The sequence below is a fragment of the Ambystoma mexicanum genome, chromosome 13 (assembly GCF_040938575.1).
Source record: "Ambystoma mexicanum isolate Mex_15411 chromosome 13, UKY_AmexF1_1, whole genome shotgun sequence".
Taxonomy (NCBI): Eukaryota; Metazoa; Chordata; class Amphibia; order Caudata; family Ambystomatidae; genus Ambystoma; species Ambystoma mexicanum.
In genome coordinates, this window is record NC_090938.1 from 312,626,509 (window position 1) to 312,640,454 (window position 13,946).

The 13,946-nt window shown below is 45.8% G+C and overlaps 1 protein-coding gene across 3 annotated transcripts in view; it reads left to right on the forward strand.

Moving 5' to 3' along the window:
• Positions 1-13,946, forward strand: part of SLC12A6 (solute carrier family 12 member 6) — a 3,180,404-nt gene that overhangs the window by 1,659,057 nt on the left and 1,507,401 nt on the right. For all 3 annotated transcript variants that reach the window (XM_069633764.1, XM_069633765.1, XM_069633766.1), the window contains one exon: positions 13,211-13,268. In XM_069633764.1, coding sequence (XP_069489865.1) covers positions 13,211-13,268 — 58 coding nt within the window. The remainder of the gene's footprint in view (positions 1-13,210; positions 13,269-13,946) is intronic.

Consider the following 13,946-nt stretch of genomic DNA (forward strand, 5'->3'; position numbering starts at 1 on the left):
GGGGCTGGGCATTGGGGTTTCACATCTGGTTGCGGTCTCTGTGGCCTCGTGCGCTCACAGGTGCCCCCAGGTGAAGGTCTCCCGACTTGGGAAGGATAAATGCGGGCTCCGACAGCCTCCGCACTTGCTGCCTGTTCTGTGTGGTGGGAGGGGCGGTGTTTCCTTTTAGCTGCCTTTGTAGTCTGCTCGGTGCTGCGCCGGGTTGTCATCTCTGTGGCCTCGTGCGCTCACAGGTGCCCCCGAGCTGAGGTCTCTCGACTTAGGAAGGATGAATGCGGGCTCTGATAGCCTCCGCGTCTGCTGCCTGTCCTGTTCTGTTCTGGCCCCCCTCTGCTGTTCGCATTCTCTTCCCGCTTCGGTACAGGAGCGGGTGTGCTCTCCGTGTGTGGGGAGCAGCTTCCTTTGCACTCCGCAGGTGTCTGGCTTAGCGAGCGCGAGGGGGAGGGGAGAGTAGGCGGGCAATGGTGGCAGCCGTGTGCCGTGTCTTAGGACCGCCTCGGCTCATTCTCTGACTTCCAAGCCCCGATTTCGGTCGGGGTTGGAGCTTGAAGTGTTCCACTGCAGTTTCATGCTAATTCCTCTTTATTTCATTTGCTGGGGATCAGGATATTGAAGGATATTTCTTACGGCCGCCGGGAGCTAGCTCTATCAGTTCCTCATGCACGGCTCATACATGCGCAGTCCTGAACTTGCTTTATTGCTCAAGTATTGACGAAATCCTCCCCACATCTCTCTTGTGCAGCTAGTTTGGGGTAGCAAGCTGGTATACACCTCCTCTTGATCATTTGCTCATGTTATATCATTTATCCATTCTGCAGTCGTGGGGGGAGCCTTACTCTTTCAACGCATTAGTAAGGCACGCTTAGCTAGTAGTGGATCCATGTTTGGTTTTGCCACGCTCATCTTAAATGTATAGCCCAAAAAGCATATTTAGTTCTCCCGTTCAATTGGTTCCTCCACCATTGCCACTAGTGTATCACACACCTCGCTCCAGTACTCAGAAAAGCTCCCCACAGGACCAGAACATATGCAGAAGGCCTCCATCTTCATTACCACATCTCGGGCACCTCCCCTCGGCTGTTGCATACAATTTCTGCAAGCAAGTCGGGGTGAGATGCACTCTGTTTAATATTTTGAAATGAATCAACCTGTACTTGTACCGATGCCGGTATCATGAGTCTGCACAGTTGTGACCAATGTGATTCCATGAACGTGGAATCCCACTCTCCCTTGACATCAGGTGTTTGTACTTTCCTGGATGCCAGCTCCAATTTGTATAGTGCCAAGGCCGTTTTCATGGTTATGCCAGTGGAAACTATATAATATAGGCACGGGTGCGACATTGGTTCCTGTGGGAATGTATCCCACACTGCTGCTATTGCCGATCTGAGTCTGAAGTAGATCAGTTTTTGTAGCGGGGTGTCACCCACTTGTAGTTCAACTTCATCCCAGGTCGAAATAAGCCTTTGTGATACAGCTCCCCAAACAGTGTTATGCCTGCCCCTCGCCAGTGTGTGGATAGCACTATGTCGTTTGACCGGTGTAAATAGGGGGAACCTTGGATAGGTATCTTCGGGCTATACATTATGGTGTTTCGAGGTTGTTGAACCAGTCCCGACCACACCTGTTGTGTGGCCAGTACCGGGTTCAGATTATTACAATGTCCCATTCTCCCTGTGACCACCCCATGCAGTAATGCAGCCCTCAGTTTCCCCTGGGTTTCTAAGTCAAGGTATGATGTGCGCAGCACTCTTTCTGTCCAATATGCTGCATAGTGCGCCTGGGCTGCTAAATAATACTTTTCGTAGTCCGGGGCTGCTAGTCCTCCCTGCTCATATGGTTCCGTAAGATGTTTCCAACTTGCCCTCGCTTTTCTCTTCCACACAAACGAGGTATAGGCACAAGTTAATTTAACAAAGAAGGACCTACCTGGCCATAATGGTAATGTATTAAAAAGGTAGAATAGTTTGGGCAGTATCACCATTTTCACTAGCGCCAGCTGACCCATCAGTGATATCGGGAGTTGGTTCCAGCGCTCTAGCTTGGTACACACTGCAGTAAGCATTGTGTCGTAGTTAATGGAGCGGACCAGGTTGGCCGATCAGACCATTTCTACCCTTAAATATGTAACCTGTTTGGGGGGGGGGGGGTCAATCGCAGTCCAAATAGGTTGCTGGGTGGGCTCGTGCGATCCGTCAGCTGGAATATCTCTGACTTGTTGGTGTTCAATGAGAGTCCTGAGAATCTCCCGAATTCCTGAACCGCGGCGAACACCCTCTGCAAGTATTTTTCCAGGTTCCTTACAAACATCATAATATCGTCTGCATATAATGTTATCAAATCCACCCGCCCAACCCTTGTATGCCGCGCTCTCATGAAGCCTACCAGGGGCTCAATCACGAGCACAAACAGCGGGTGGTAGAGTGGACATCCTTGTCTGGTGCCTCCCGCCAGTCGCAGCACTGCCGACAGCATCCCACTCACAGATACCCTTGCCTAGGGTTGTGTGTAGAGGATTTGTACCCACTTAATGAAGTATGAACCAAATCCGTAATTGTGTAGCACTCTTAACAGGAACGGCCAATACACAGTGTCGAAGCCCTTCTGTATATCTAGGTATATGGTGACCCCCTCGGTGTCCTAGGGATCCTTGATAGAATATTGTAGGACCTCCCCAACACGAATCCTGCCTGGTCTTCGTGCACCATGTAGGGCATTACTGGGTTAAGTCGGGAGGCTAGGATCTTGGCGAATATTTTTTGCGTCTGTATTAATAAGGGACAACGGGCGGTATTCGCTGTGGTAATTACTGTCAAAGATGTGGAATACGTTGGAGCAACATCCCATCGTAAGAACGTTGCCAGGTAAGAAAGTAACTTGTTCTTCTTGTATAAAGAAATCCAGATCTTATTTTTCTGCATTTCTACACTCAAGATCTCTTGTGGAGAGAGTTAGGCCCCTTTACATTTGACATGGCTTCTCTTGATCCCTTTATCCTATCATCCATTTTTTTCTTTTGCGGCATATCTATCTCATCAACATTTTCCTAGCCCCTTTGCATCTTTTGTTGTCTATATTGATTACTTCTTGTCATCTCATGTTTTCCATTCTGATTGATGAGTAACCATTCAGTAACAATTTTAACAAGCCATGCACTGCAGGAGCAGTCGCGTGGAAGCGCTCCCCTGACCACTGCAGGTGAGGCCGTCTCATGCGCCCTACAACCGACGCCAATTCTGATGTGCCACTGTCCTTAGCCACTTGTGCCTGACAAAATGGTTGCTGCCATTATTACACAAAATGTTGCTTAGCAACACGTCTTAATTTCCCCAGAAGTCCGCCGGTAGGTGGAAGCTGCCCCTCTCCAGGAAGGCCCACGACAGCAAGGCCCCTTCCTGTTTGCCACAGGAGCTAGAGAGCTAATACTCATCGGAGACACACCCAAAATACTTTAATTTACCATGAGTAGACATCACTTCGCATATAATTGCAAGGCTGCAATGTACACGTAACCCTTGCTGCCTATTACCAAATACTGTATACATTTATGCCCACCTCCGCCAACTGTATTGTGTTATGGCCTGCTGTTAAAGGTCATTACTAAGGTTTGTCTGTTAACTTTGACCCCCTTGTCAACTCGCTCCTAGGAAACCTCCTCTTAGCTCTTCCGTACCTCTAAATTGTCCATTCTCATGCTCAACTCCTGTAATTGATTAACCTAGATGGTAACCGCCTACTAGGTTGTGGCCCATATTAACATACTATCAATCATTAGTCATACCGTCAATATTGACCCATTCCCAGCTGATCTACCTCATGCCTGCAAGCAGCCTACTACCATGATTGTAATTGCCTCTGCCTGCCCCTAGAGGCCATTGCTTGTAATTGCCTCTGCCTGCCTCTTAACCTATCCATCTTAGCCTATTGAATGCACTGAATAATATGCTATTGAACCTGCCTAACTAGTTCTGCACTAGCACGACACAGTATCTGCTGTCTACAAAATGCATTCCACTGGTAGTCGCTCCACAGCACCTACACCTCTCCTCCCCCCCCCCCCCCCTTCATCCTCATTACTTTCTCCTTCTGGGCATTCTGCAGCATGCCACCGGCGCACACAGACCCCACATCACTACCAGACCTCTTGCACACTGCATCATCCACAGCACCTCAAACTGCACTCAACCACCGCAACACTGATCCGACTAGTCATCCCCTTCACCACATCAGGCTATATAAACTAAGAACGCGCACCAAGCCTCTCTTCTCTCACCGCAGCACCCACACATCATGCGCACACACACACACACACACACATACACCGCTCTGACCAGGCTCACCACCCTATCCCCCATCACCCCACACCTAGCACACACATACCTCCCCCACTCACACACGCACTTACCACCTCTCTTACCCCCAACACCAACCCACATACTCCTCCACCAGCCAATCTAGACTTAAAATGCACACTCATCAATGCTCGCTCTGTCCATGCCCATGCTATTAAAATCAATGATCTCATTACCTCCCACAACTTAGATCTAATAGCCATATCCGAAACCTGGCTCCTTGAAGCATCCAGCCCTTCTATCCACCTTGCGCTCCCCCAAGGCTGCACCATCCTAAGACAGGACCGCAAAACCTCTAAAGGTGGAGGCGTTGCCCTCATTTTCAAAAACACTCTTGCCATCAGAATGTGTAACCAACAATGGGACAACAACACTGATCTTCTCTCTGCCAAACTAGCCCTCTCCCCAAACTGCACCATAAACATTATAATCACCTACAGACCACCAGGATCACCACCAGACTACCAAAAGCAACTCCTCCAAATCATAGGTAAAAATCTTAAAAGCTCTACTAAAACCATCCTTCTAGGTGACATTAACCTTGGATTATCCGACCCCAAGGACAAAGCAGCCGCACATCTAGCCAAAGAACTCTCACACATGGGGTTCGAACATAAAATTAAATCACCCACTCATTGCAAAAACCGGTCCATTGACTGGATTGCTGATCACAACTGCTCATCTGCCATCACCTCCATCTCAGCCCTTCCATGGACAGACCACTACTATATACAATTCTCCATTCCCACCACTCCTACCTACAAAACCCTTACTCATGCCTCCCCGCTAAAGTAAGAAGCTCCAAAAAACTCACTGGTACCAACCTCGCTCCTCTGAACGATATTCCTGAACTCAATCCTCCATTTATCCATGACCCCACCTCTCTCGCTAACATCTATACCAATGCTCTCACCCAAGCCATTGAAACAATTGCCACTCTAGAAGATAAAAAAGAAAAATAAATCTATGCACTCCAACTCCTGGTTCACAGAAGAACTATCTGCCATTCGCACCAAAAAACAAAAAGCCCTATCCAGGTCGCAATCAGTGCCTAACAAATCCTCTCTCAATGAATTCAAAGAGATCTCACTGTCCTACAAAAAAGCTATATTCCAAGCTAAATCCAAGTTATAACCAGAGAATCACCAAGGCCAGCTCCAAATCTAGGGAAACATTCTCCATATTCAAAGAATTTACCAAACCCGCTTCTAGCCTGGATGAAATCATCAAGGATGAAGCTTGGCGCACATGCATCCAGACTGCCCTCCTCAATAAGTTAAAACGCCCCAAGACAAAATTGCTTCCCAACATAAAGCTCTCAATACCCACACCAGTCCTCCCTCACCTCCCACTCCCAATCTTCACTCGCAAACACCCCTCTTCGCCTTCAGAGAAGTCACAGAGACGGAAGTCTCTGAAATTCTCAGAAACATCAAACCATCCACTTGCAAAGGGGATATCTGTCCAACCACCATCATCAAAGAGTGCACTGAATCACTCACCCCAATCACAGCATTCATCAATGCTTCATTCTCCTCTGGAACCGTACCAAACTTCCCTTGATCCCTCCTCCCCCAATAACTATTGCCCCATCACCACGTCCCCTTCCTCCTCAAAATCTTAGACAAAGCCGCCCATAACCAAATCCAACATTACCTGGAAACTCATGCCATTTTAGGAATAAGACAATCGGGCTTCCACAAAGGCCATGGGACTGAAACTGCCCTCCTAGATTTAAAGAATCAAATCACCAAAATGATGGACACGGGCAAACCTGCTCTCCTTCTACTGCTCGATCTTTCCGCAGCATTTGACCTAGTGGACCACAGCATCCTCACCTCTCACCTATTCAATGCAGCACACTTCTCTCACAAAGCAACCACATGGATCACCTCCTTCCTAGAAGCTAGGGCCATGAAAGTGTACTCAGACCAGGCCATCGCTTCCCCCCACCACCATCAGCTGTGGAGTCCCACAAGGGTCATGCACCTCACCGACCCGCTACAACCTCTTCACCAAACCCCTCTTTGATTTACTGGACACTCTCGGCCGACGATACACAAGTTCTCCTCCCCCTCTCCGGAGACTATGACGAAGACACAGAAGCTCTTCTTAAGATCTATATTACTATCCAAACCTGGATGGCTATTAATGGTCTTTGCTTAAACGGCGATAAAACCGAGATCATCATCCTAGCCCCCAGCGAAACTCTAACAAAACTCAGCCCCGAATATTCACACATGATCATTGACAATACTAACATCCCTGTCTCCTCAGCCGTGAAGACCTTAGGAGTCTACCTAGACGTCACACTCTCCATGACAAGACAGGTCAGCAGCATCTCCTGCGCATCCGCACTGACCACCAAACTCATTTATGCCATAAAACCCTACCCTACCTTACCGCACCCAACTGCCTCTCCATCGCCAGAGCTACTATAGGAGCCAGATTGGACTATTGCAATGCCCTTCTAGCTGGCACATCATCCAAAAACTTAAACAGGCTCCATATACTGCAAAATAATGCTCTCCACGCTGCCCTACACATCCCCAAATTTGACCATCTATCACAGGCCGGAAGAAATGTACACTGGCTCCCAGTCAAGGAAAGAATCAATTTTAAAATACTCGCTCTCATGCACAAATGAATCAATCACGCAACACCCCCCTACTTATCAGAAACTGTATCTAAAAATTATTCCATCCGCCCTAAAAGAAGCCACCATGCTAACCAACTCAGAGTTTCCACTATAAGAAGAGCCAAAGGCGGTGGCATTGGCTTCCCTTACATAGCACCTAAGCTCTGGAATGTTCTCCCCAACTCACTCGGAACAGAACCCTCGCTGTACTCCTTTCATAAATCTCTTAAAACCATTTTATTTAATTAAACCTCACCTTAACGTGTCTGCAGCTCCAGTATATTTATCCATTATGCTCCTGTAATGCAATTTACCTTGTAACCACTTGCCTTTCTATGTAACCAGTTTGATGTTTTTTTATTTGTAACAGCGCCACGATGCCCCTGTGCTGTTGTGCGCTTTAAAAATACGAATAAATAAATAAAATAACATAAACTTAATTTCTTTCCCCATATTCTTATAAAAGTATAATAAAACCATGTTTTCTGTGAGACACCCATTCTCTGTGGGTCTGCAGAGAAATCGCTCTCTATCATGCCCCCTTACTTCACTTCCTAGTATCCATATAACCATCTCTCTTCTGTTCCCTTCCCTTGCTCCTTAACTCTTTCCTAATGTTTCCTGCTGATCCACATATCGTGTTACACAATAATTATATTCCTCTAGTGAAAGACAGTATTAATTGTATCTGCTACCTGTTCTTATTTACTTAGTTTTCCCTGTGAGTGGGTACGTTTTCTATATTTTGGCCTTGTCATGTTGAGCCTTTAATCCATCTTTGGAACACTTTTATGTGCTTTCGTTTTTTTGATCTTCTTTGTTGAATTATTCCTCATATCTCTACTTAGTCATTGGCGCGCACCCCCCCCCCCTTTGCATGGTCCCATGCGATCTGTGTTTGCCCGGGTTCCTCGCATTCCACTCCTTGGCTTGCTCACACTGTGTGTCCTTTGCCTGCGCGTTCCCTCGCAATCCCTCGATCACGTGTGCAAACAATCAGAAGGGCACAAAGCGGACCTATGTTTCCATCCAAATGTCACTTTTTATGTCCTCATTCCTGCTGGCTGGCCAATACCTAGATATTCTGTAAAAGTAACAAAGGAGTATCACGAATGAAACACCCTGAAGAAGACACTAAATAAAGAAGCGACTGGAAGAGACACATAGGAAACACCTGACCACGGCAGGTGGGCCACCTCAAACTAACCCAAAACAAGACACACTAAGAGACAGAAGCAACAAACATATCCCGTACAAAAATGGCAGAGACACTGATCGTCTCACTAAATGTACAAGGGCTGAACTCCCCCGGGAAACGACGAGCGATTCTGAGCGGGCTCGAGAAGTTGCCTGCAAAGGTAGCTATCCTGCAAGAAACCCACCTCTTGAAAACGGATGAAAGAAGAATGCGAAACAAGGCATTCCCACAACAATACTTCGCCTCCAGCGGCTCAAAAACAAAAGGGGTCGCAATACTGTTGACTTAGGGACTGAACTTCCGAAAACAACAGATAATTAGTGATACTGAAGGGACATACCTGGGAAACAAAGGAACTATCAAAGGGAAGACCTACACGATCCTGGCGATATACGCTCCTAACGACAAACAAGACAGATACATCACAGATCTCCTACTGAAAATGGGGAGCTGGTGTGAAGGCCAAACAATCATAGGAGGGGACTTCAACTGCATAATGGACCCTAGCCTCAACAAAACCCTGCCCCCTACAGCAGCCGACCAGAGAAACAGACAGGCGTTGGGAAAGTTCCTCAGAGAGCTAGAAATAATCGAGACCTGGCGCTTCTTCCAAGGAGACACGAGAGAATACACTCACTATTCTGAAGTACACAGAGGATACTCCAGAATAGACATGATCCTGGTTTCAGCAACTCTAATCCCCCAAGTGACTAAGGTGGAAATAGGAACACAATACATTACAGACCACGCCCCAGTACTAGTTAGCCTGGAAATAGACAGAGGGGAAAACAAACAACGCCCGCCATGGAGACTCAACGACCTGATCCTGCGAGACCTAGTGCTTAGAGCACACATGGAAGAAACTATAAACAACTATTTTAAAGAGAACGACAACGGCGAGGTTGACTGGAATACAGTCTGGGATGCGGGGAAAGCTGTAATCGGAGGAGAATTCATGGCCCAGGCAGCGGTATACTCTAGGAAACGGGCGATAATAACCTGGAGGATGGAACAAGCCCTAAAAGATGCAGAGAAAAACCGCAAGTCCCGACAAACGCAGAAATCCTGGCGAGAATTAAAGAAGGTTCGTGCCCAACTAGAAGGTCACACTGGAGATGCGGTAGCACAGACATTGCTTAACACTAAGCCATCATACCACGTCCACGGAGGCAAGGCAAATAAATTCCTAGCAGCCAAATTAAACAAACAGAAATCCCGTAACTATATAGCTGCCCTAAGAAATGAAAAAGGGGATGTGATCACAAAAGAGGAAGAGAAACTGGAAATAATGGTCCGGTTCCATGAAGAACTACTACAGGGAGCAAACCTAAATACGACAGACCAAAAATCTTATCTACTGGCTACCCATCTCCCCCAAATCTCGGACAAGGACACAGAAATCCTGGGGCGGCCATTCACAGCTCAAGAATTCAACAAAGCTATCTATTCATTACCAAGGAACAAGATCCCAGGCCCAGGCGGCTTCGGAAATGCGTACTACAAAACATTCCGAACACAACTACTGGGCCCCATCACCTGACTTTTCAACACAGAGACACTGGATCGATCCCCCCAGATATGGCAAGATCATCAACAATCCTTGTGCTGAAACCAAACAAGGATCCCGCCGAATGTTCAAGTTACCGCCCGATAGCACTCCTAAACACAGATACAAAGCTATACACAAAGATACTAGCGAATAGGCTATCGCAGATACTCCCAGATATCATCCACGAAGATCAAGCGGGTTTTGTTAGGGGACGTCACACCCAAGATAACGTTAGAAGAGCCACAAATGTAATCGAATGGGGGAGACGTACTAATCAGAAATTTGCAATGGCGGCTGTAGACGCTTCACGCGCTTTCGACAGCTTGGACTGGGAATACCTTCGGATGATCCTGGAGAAATTCAGATGCGGGACACAATTCAGCAGGATGATCCTGGCAAATTTTCAACTGCCATCTACATCATTCCGGATAAACACCCGCGACTCAAAACAAGTGGAGATACGGAGGGGTACGCGCCAGGGCCATCCCCTATCCCCACTAATATTTGCAATGGCTATTGAGCCACTAGCAGCGCGGTACAGAGGAGACCCCAATATAAAAGGAGTGCAAATCAAGGAGACCTTGCAGAAAATAGCACTATACGCTGACGATTTGATTCTCTATATGGGAGACACTAAGAACACACTACCGAGAGCCGTTGAGACACTGGAAGAATTTGCCTCCATATCCGGATTCACAATCAACTACAATAAATCAAAGGCACTAAACATAACGGAGGACGCAAATACAATAAACTGCATGAAGCAGAGATTCCCCCTGAGATGGGAGGAAAACACTCTAGAATACCTGGGAGTTCACCTGGCAAGGAAATTTGAGGATTTATATAAATCAAACATCCCCCCTCTTTGGAAACCATTAAAAGCGGACCTGCTGAGATGGGATAACCAGGGACTATCTTGGTTTGCCAGAATAGCAGCGATAAAGATGACCCTTCTCCCCCGCCTAATATATGTGACCAGTTCAATACCCGCAGAGATCCCGCCACAGATAATCAAAGAACTTCAAAACGCGGTATTTAGATTCATATGGGCGAAAAAGAGACCCAGAATACAGAGACGCATACTGACCCGTCCTCCGCTCCTGGGAGGCCTGGGGGTTCCAGACTTGGGCAGATACATCATGGCAGCGCACTTGGCTCCTATACTACAATGGGCTAACCCAGCCGACACCAAAGGATGGAGAGCCATAGAACAAGCATCCACACAGATCCTGATAACAGCGCTCCTAGCACTGAACCCCAAGGCCCGCGAAATAGAAGGAAAACTACTAGGAGCTACTAAAACAGCCCTAAGTAACTGGGACAGAGCCATGCAAATGAAAAAGATCAAACGAGGGTTGGGCCCATTATCCCCAATAGCACATAACATCGATTTCACCCCAGGCTTCAAGAATTATTTCTGGGTATGATGGAAAGGCGCAGACACTCTAACATTGCAGGACATGCACCAAAACGGTGACCCAATCCCTTTCTCAGAATGCAAAAAGAAATTTGATCTGGGGGAAAATTAAAGGTTCAGATACATGCAAGTACGACACTGGATCTCCCACCCGTCGGTGAAAAGAGCGGGTACAAGAACCCTAACAGGCTTGGAACTAACAATGCAAGCGGGGAAACCAGGGAGAGGGGCATCTAGAATTTACAGACTGCTCGATGGAGCACAACCAATGGACAACCTAAGATATAAAGAGAATTGTGAAAAAGATGTAGGAGAGCCGATAACCGAAAGAGAGTGGGACCAGATATGGACAAGAGCTCACAGATCCTCCAAATGTACAGCAATTAAAGAAGCTGCATATAAATTATGCTACAGATTGTATATGTCCCCCCACAGATTACACAAAATAAACTCAGAATATCCCCCAAACTGTTGGAGACAATGTGGAGGGAGAGGAGATCTGTTCCACATGTGGTGGGCATGCCCCAAGGCGATTACCTATTGGAAGGAGATACCAGGACACATCAAAGACATTACTGGCAGAGAGTTACCACTATCACCTAAAGTGATGCTGCTGGGAGTGGAGGCAGAGGGTATATAAGCGGCATTGGGGCATATATCTACTCTAATAACACACTTACTATCAGCGGCACGAATGACATTGGCACAAAGGTGGAAAACGCTAGAGGGCCCAACGACACCATGGTGGTGGGTGAAAATATGGGGAGTAATGGCAATGGAGAAGGTAACTGCCATAAGAACAGAGACTTACCAGAGATACTTGTCCATATGGTCCCCTTTTAGAGACTTTGTCGGAGACCGGGATGCCCATTTCTATAAACCACGGACCCTCAGAAATATATCGATCACCTAACAACTCAGAACAGAGAAAGAGAAAGAATCAGCACAACGAGAAAAGGGAACAAGGCGAAAAGTAAAGGGGGGAGGGAGTTAACTGTCTAAGTGTTACACTCAAGAACCTATGTATGAAAGAAATGAACACTACAGAGACTCTAGCCTACTGGGTCCCCTTTACGAAACTTTGTAGAAGAAAGCGAAGCCTATTTCTTCAAACCTCAGATTCTCAAAACGTTTATACCTCCTGACAGCCAGGAACACAAAAGAAGTGGGATCCTCATATGGGGACGTTTTAGCGGAAAGGTCAAAAGACTCTGGATTCTAGAGATAAAGGATCTGGGTGGGGGGTAAGGAAGAAAGTTAAAAATGAATCGATAAAAATGGGAAATTTCTGTTGTATAGCAGCAGACAACGAAGTTTTGACAGACTCACATTGTCAAAAGTTATACTCTTGTACATTTGTTGAAAGTAAAATGTTCCTACCTCTGCAAGAAAATAAAATTGTTTTTAAAATTTAAAAAAGGGCAGTGGGGAGGGTGGTCGAATAATAAGTTATAGTTTAAAAATTGGAGGCAACTTACACAACATCGGGTGACATTAACCCTGAATGAAAATTTGGTTTTCTGCATTGTGTTAACAAAGTATAATGATTATATGTTGTAATTGATTATGCCTCTATCGAAAAATAAAAATGGTTTAAAAAAAAAGTAACAAACGAGTCTGTAAATCATGTCATATACCCTGAAAAAGACTAGTTTGTCTTTATGGTGCAATACATTGCAACATAACATACTTAATGTTCTGCATCATTTTCAGCAATAGAACAAAGAACGAGAGTAAACTGCCACCAGGTTAACTTTTCTCCTTTAGCCATATTAAATCACCTTTAAAAATGTCCATTTATATTTGAAATGTGTTCCTACTTGATTTGCTCCAGTCCTTTATTGTCCTAAGCTCTCACGATTACATAGCCCCCAAGTTCAAAACCTGATATCCCAATTTTAATTTTAGTTTTCTTTAGTATTTCTTCTTGGACTACATTGCTATTAACTGTTCCAGAACAGAACCAAAACCTTTTCCTTGGGATTTTATGGGGTTACTGAACGGAGATGTGTGTGCTGACAGATAATGCTTTCTCCTTAACCTTTTGATGTTGCAGATCTCAGTAATGTTATCCTGTTTGGGGCCTGTGTTGAAGGGGTGGTCCTCCGAGACAAGTAAGTAAGAAATATCACTTCCAGGATCTGACTCGGATGAAAAAATATTAGTGAGTTGAAATTGCTTGAGTTTTAAGAGTTAAATTAGTTTTTGCTCTTCATTGGACGGTTATGTTGTAAGATAAAGCTGTAAGACATTAAGATATTTAACCCTCCAAGGATTACTTTGAAATATGTTGACTTTCACTGGATGTTTTCCTGTTAAGGTAAGTGAGAAGTCAGTCTTGGTTTTTTTGAGTATCAGTTTCAGAGTGTGGGGTAAACACTTGGGCCTTGATTGACTAAAATGGCTAGAGTCAAAAAGCATTATGGTTGTGTCATGGAATGCTGTTTCTTCATGTTGCTTCTGATGAAGAGAAAATGTGTAGTGCCTATATTTTCTCAGTTTGTGTATACAATAGACGTTTTTGCAAGCTAACTAGCTGAAACCCTGCGTGGTGCTTTAAGGGAAATATTCTGATGGTGTGAGCTAACACTTTGCTTCCTTAGGGCTACAAGGAAAGGCATGATCCAAGAATGGGGACCAAATATGTATGCACACGTTTTTTTCTGTTTTAACCAATTTTCGCACTTTGCGCCTGCTTGAAAGTAGCAGGGTTTTCACTGTTTGCAAAATTCGGTTGAAGGAGTGCCGGCTGTACCCAAAAAGTGTGCGACTAATTTTTCCAAATCATTGTT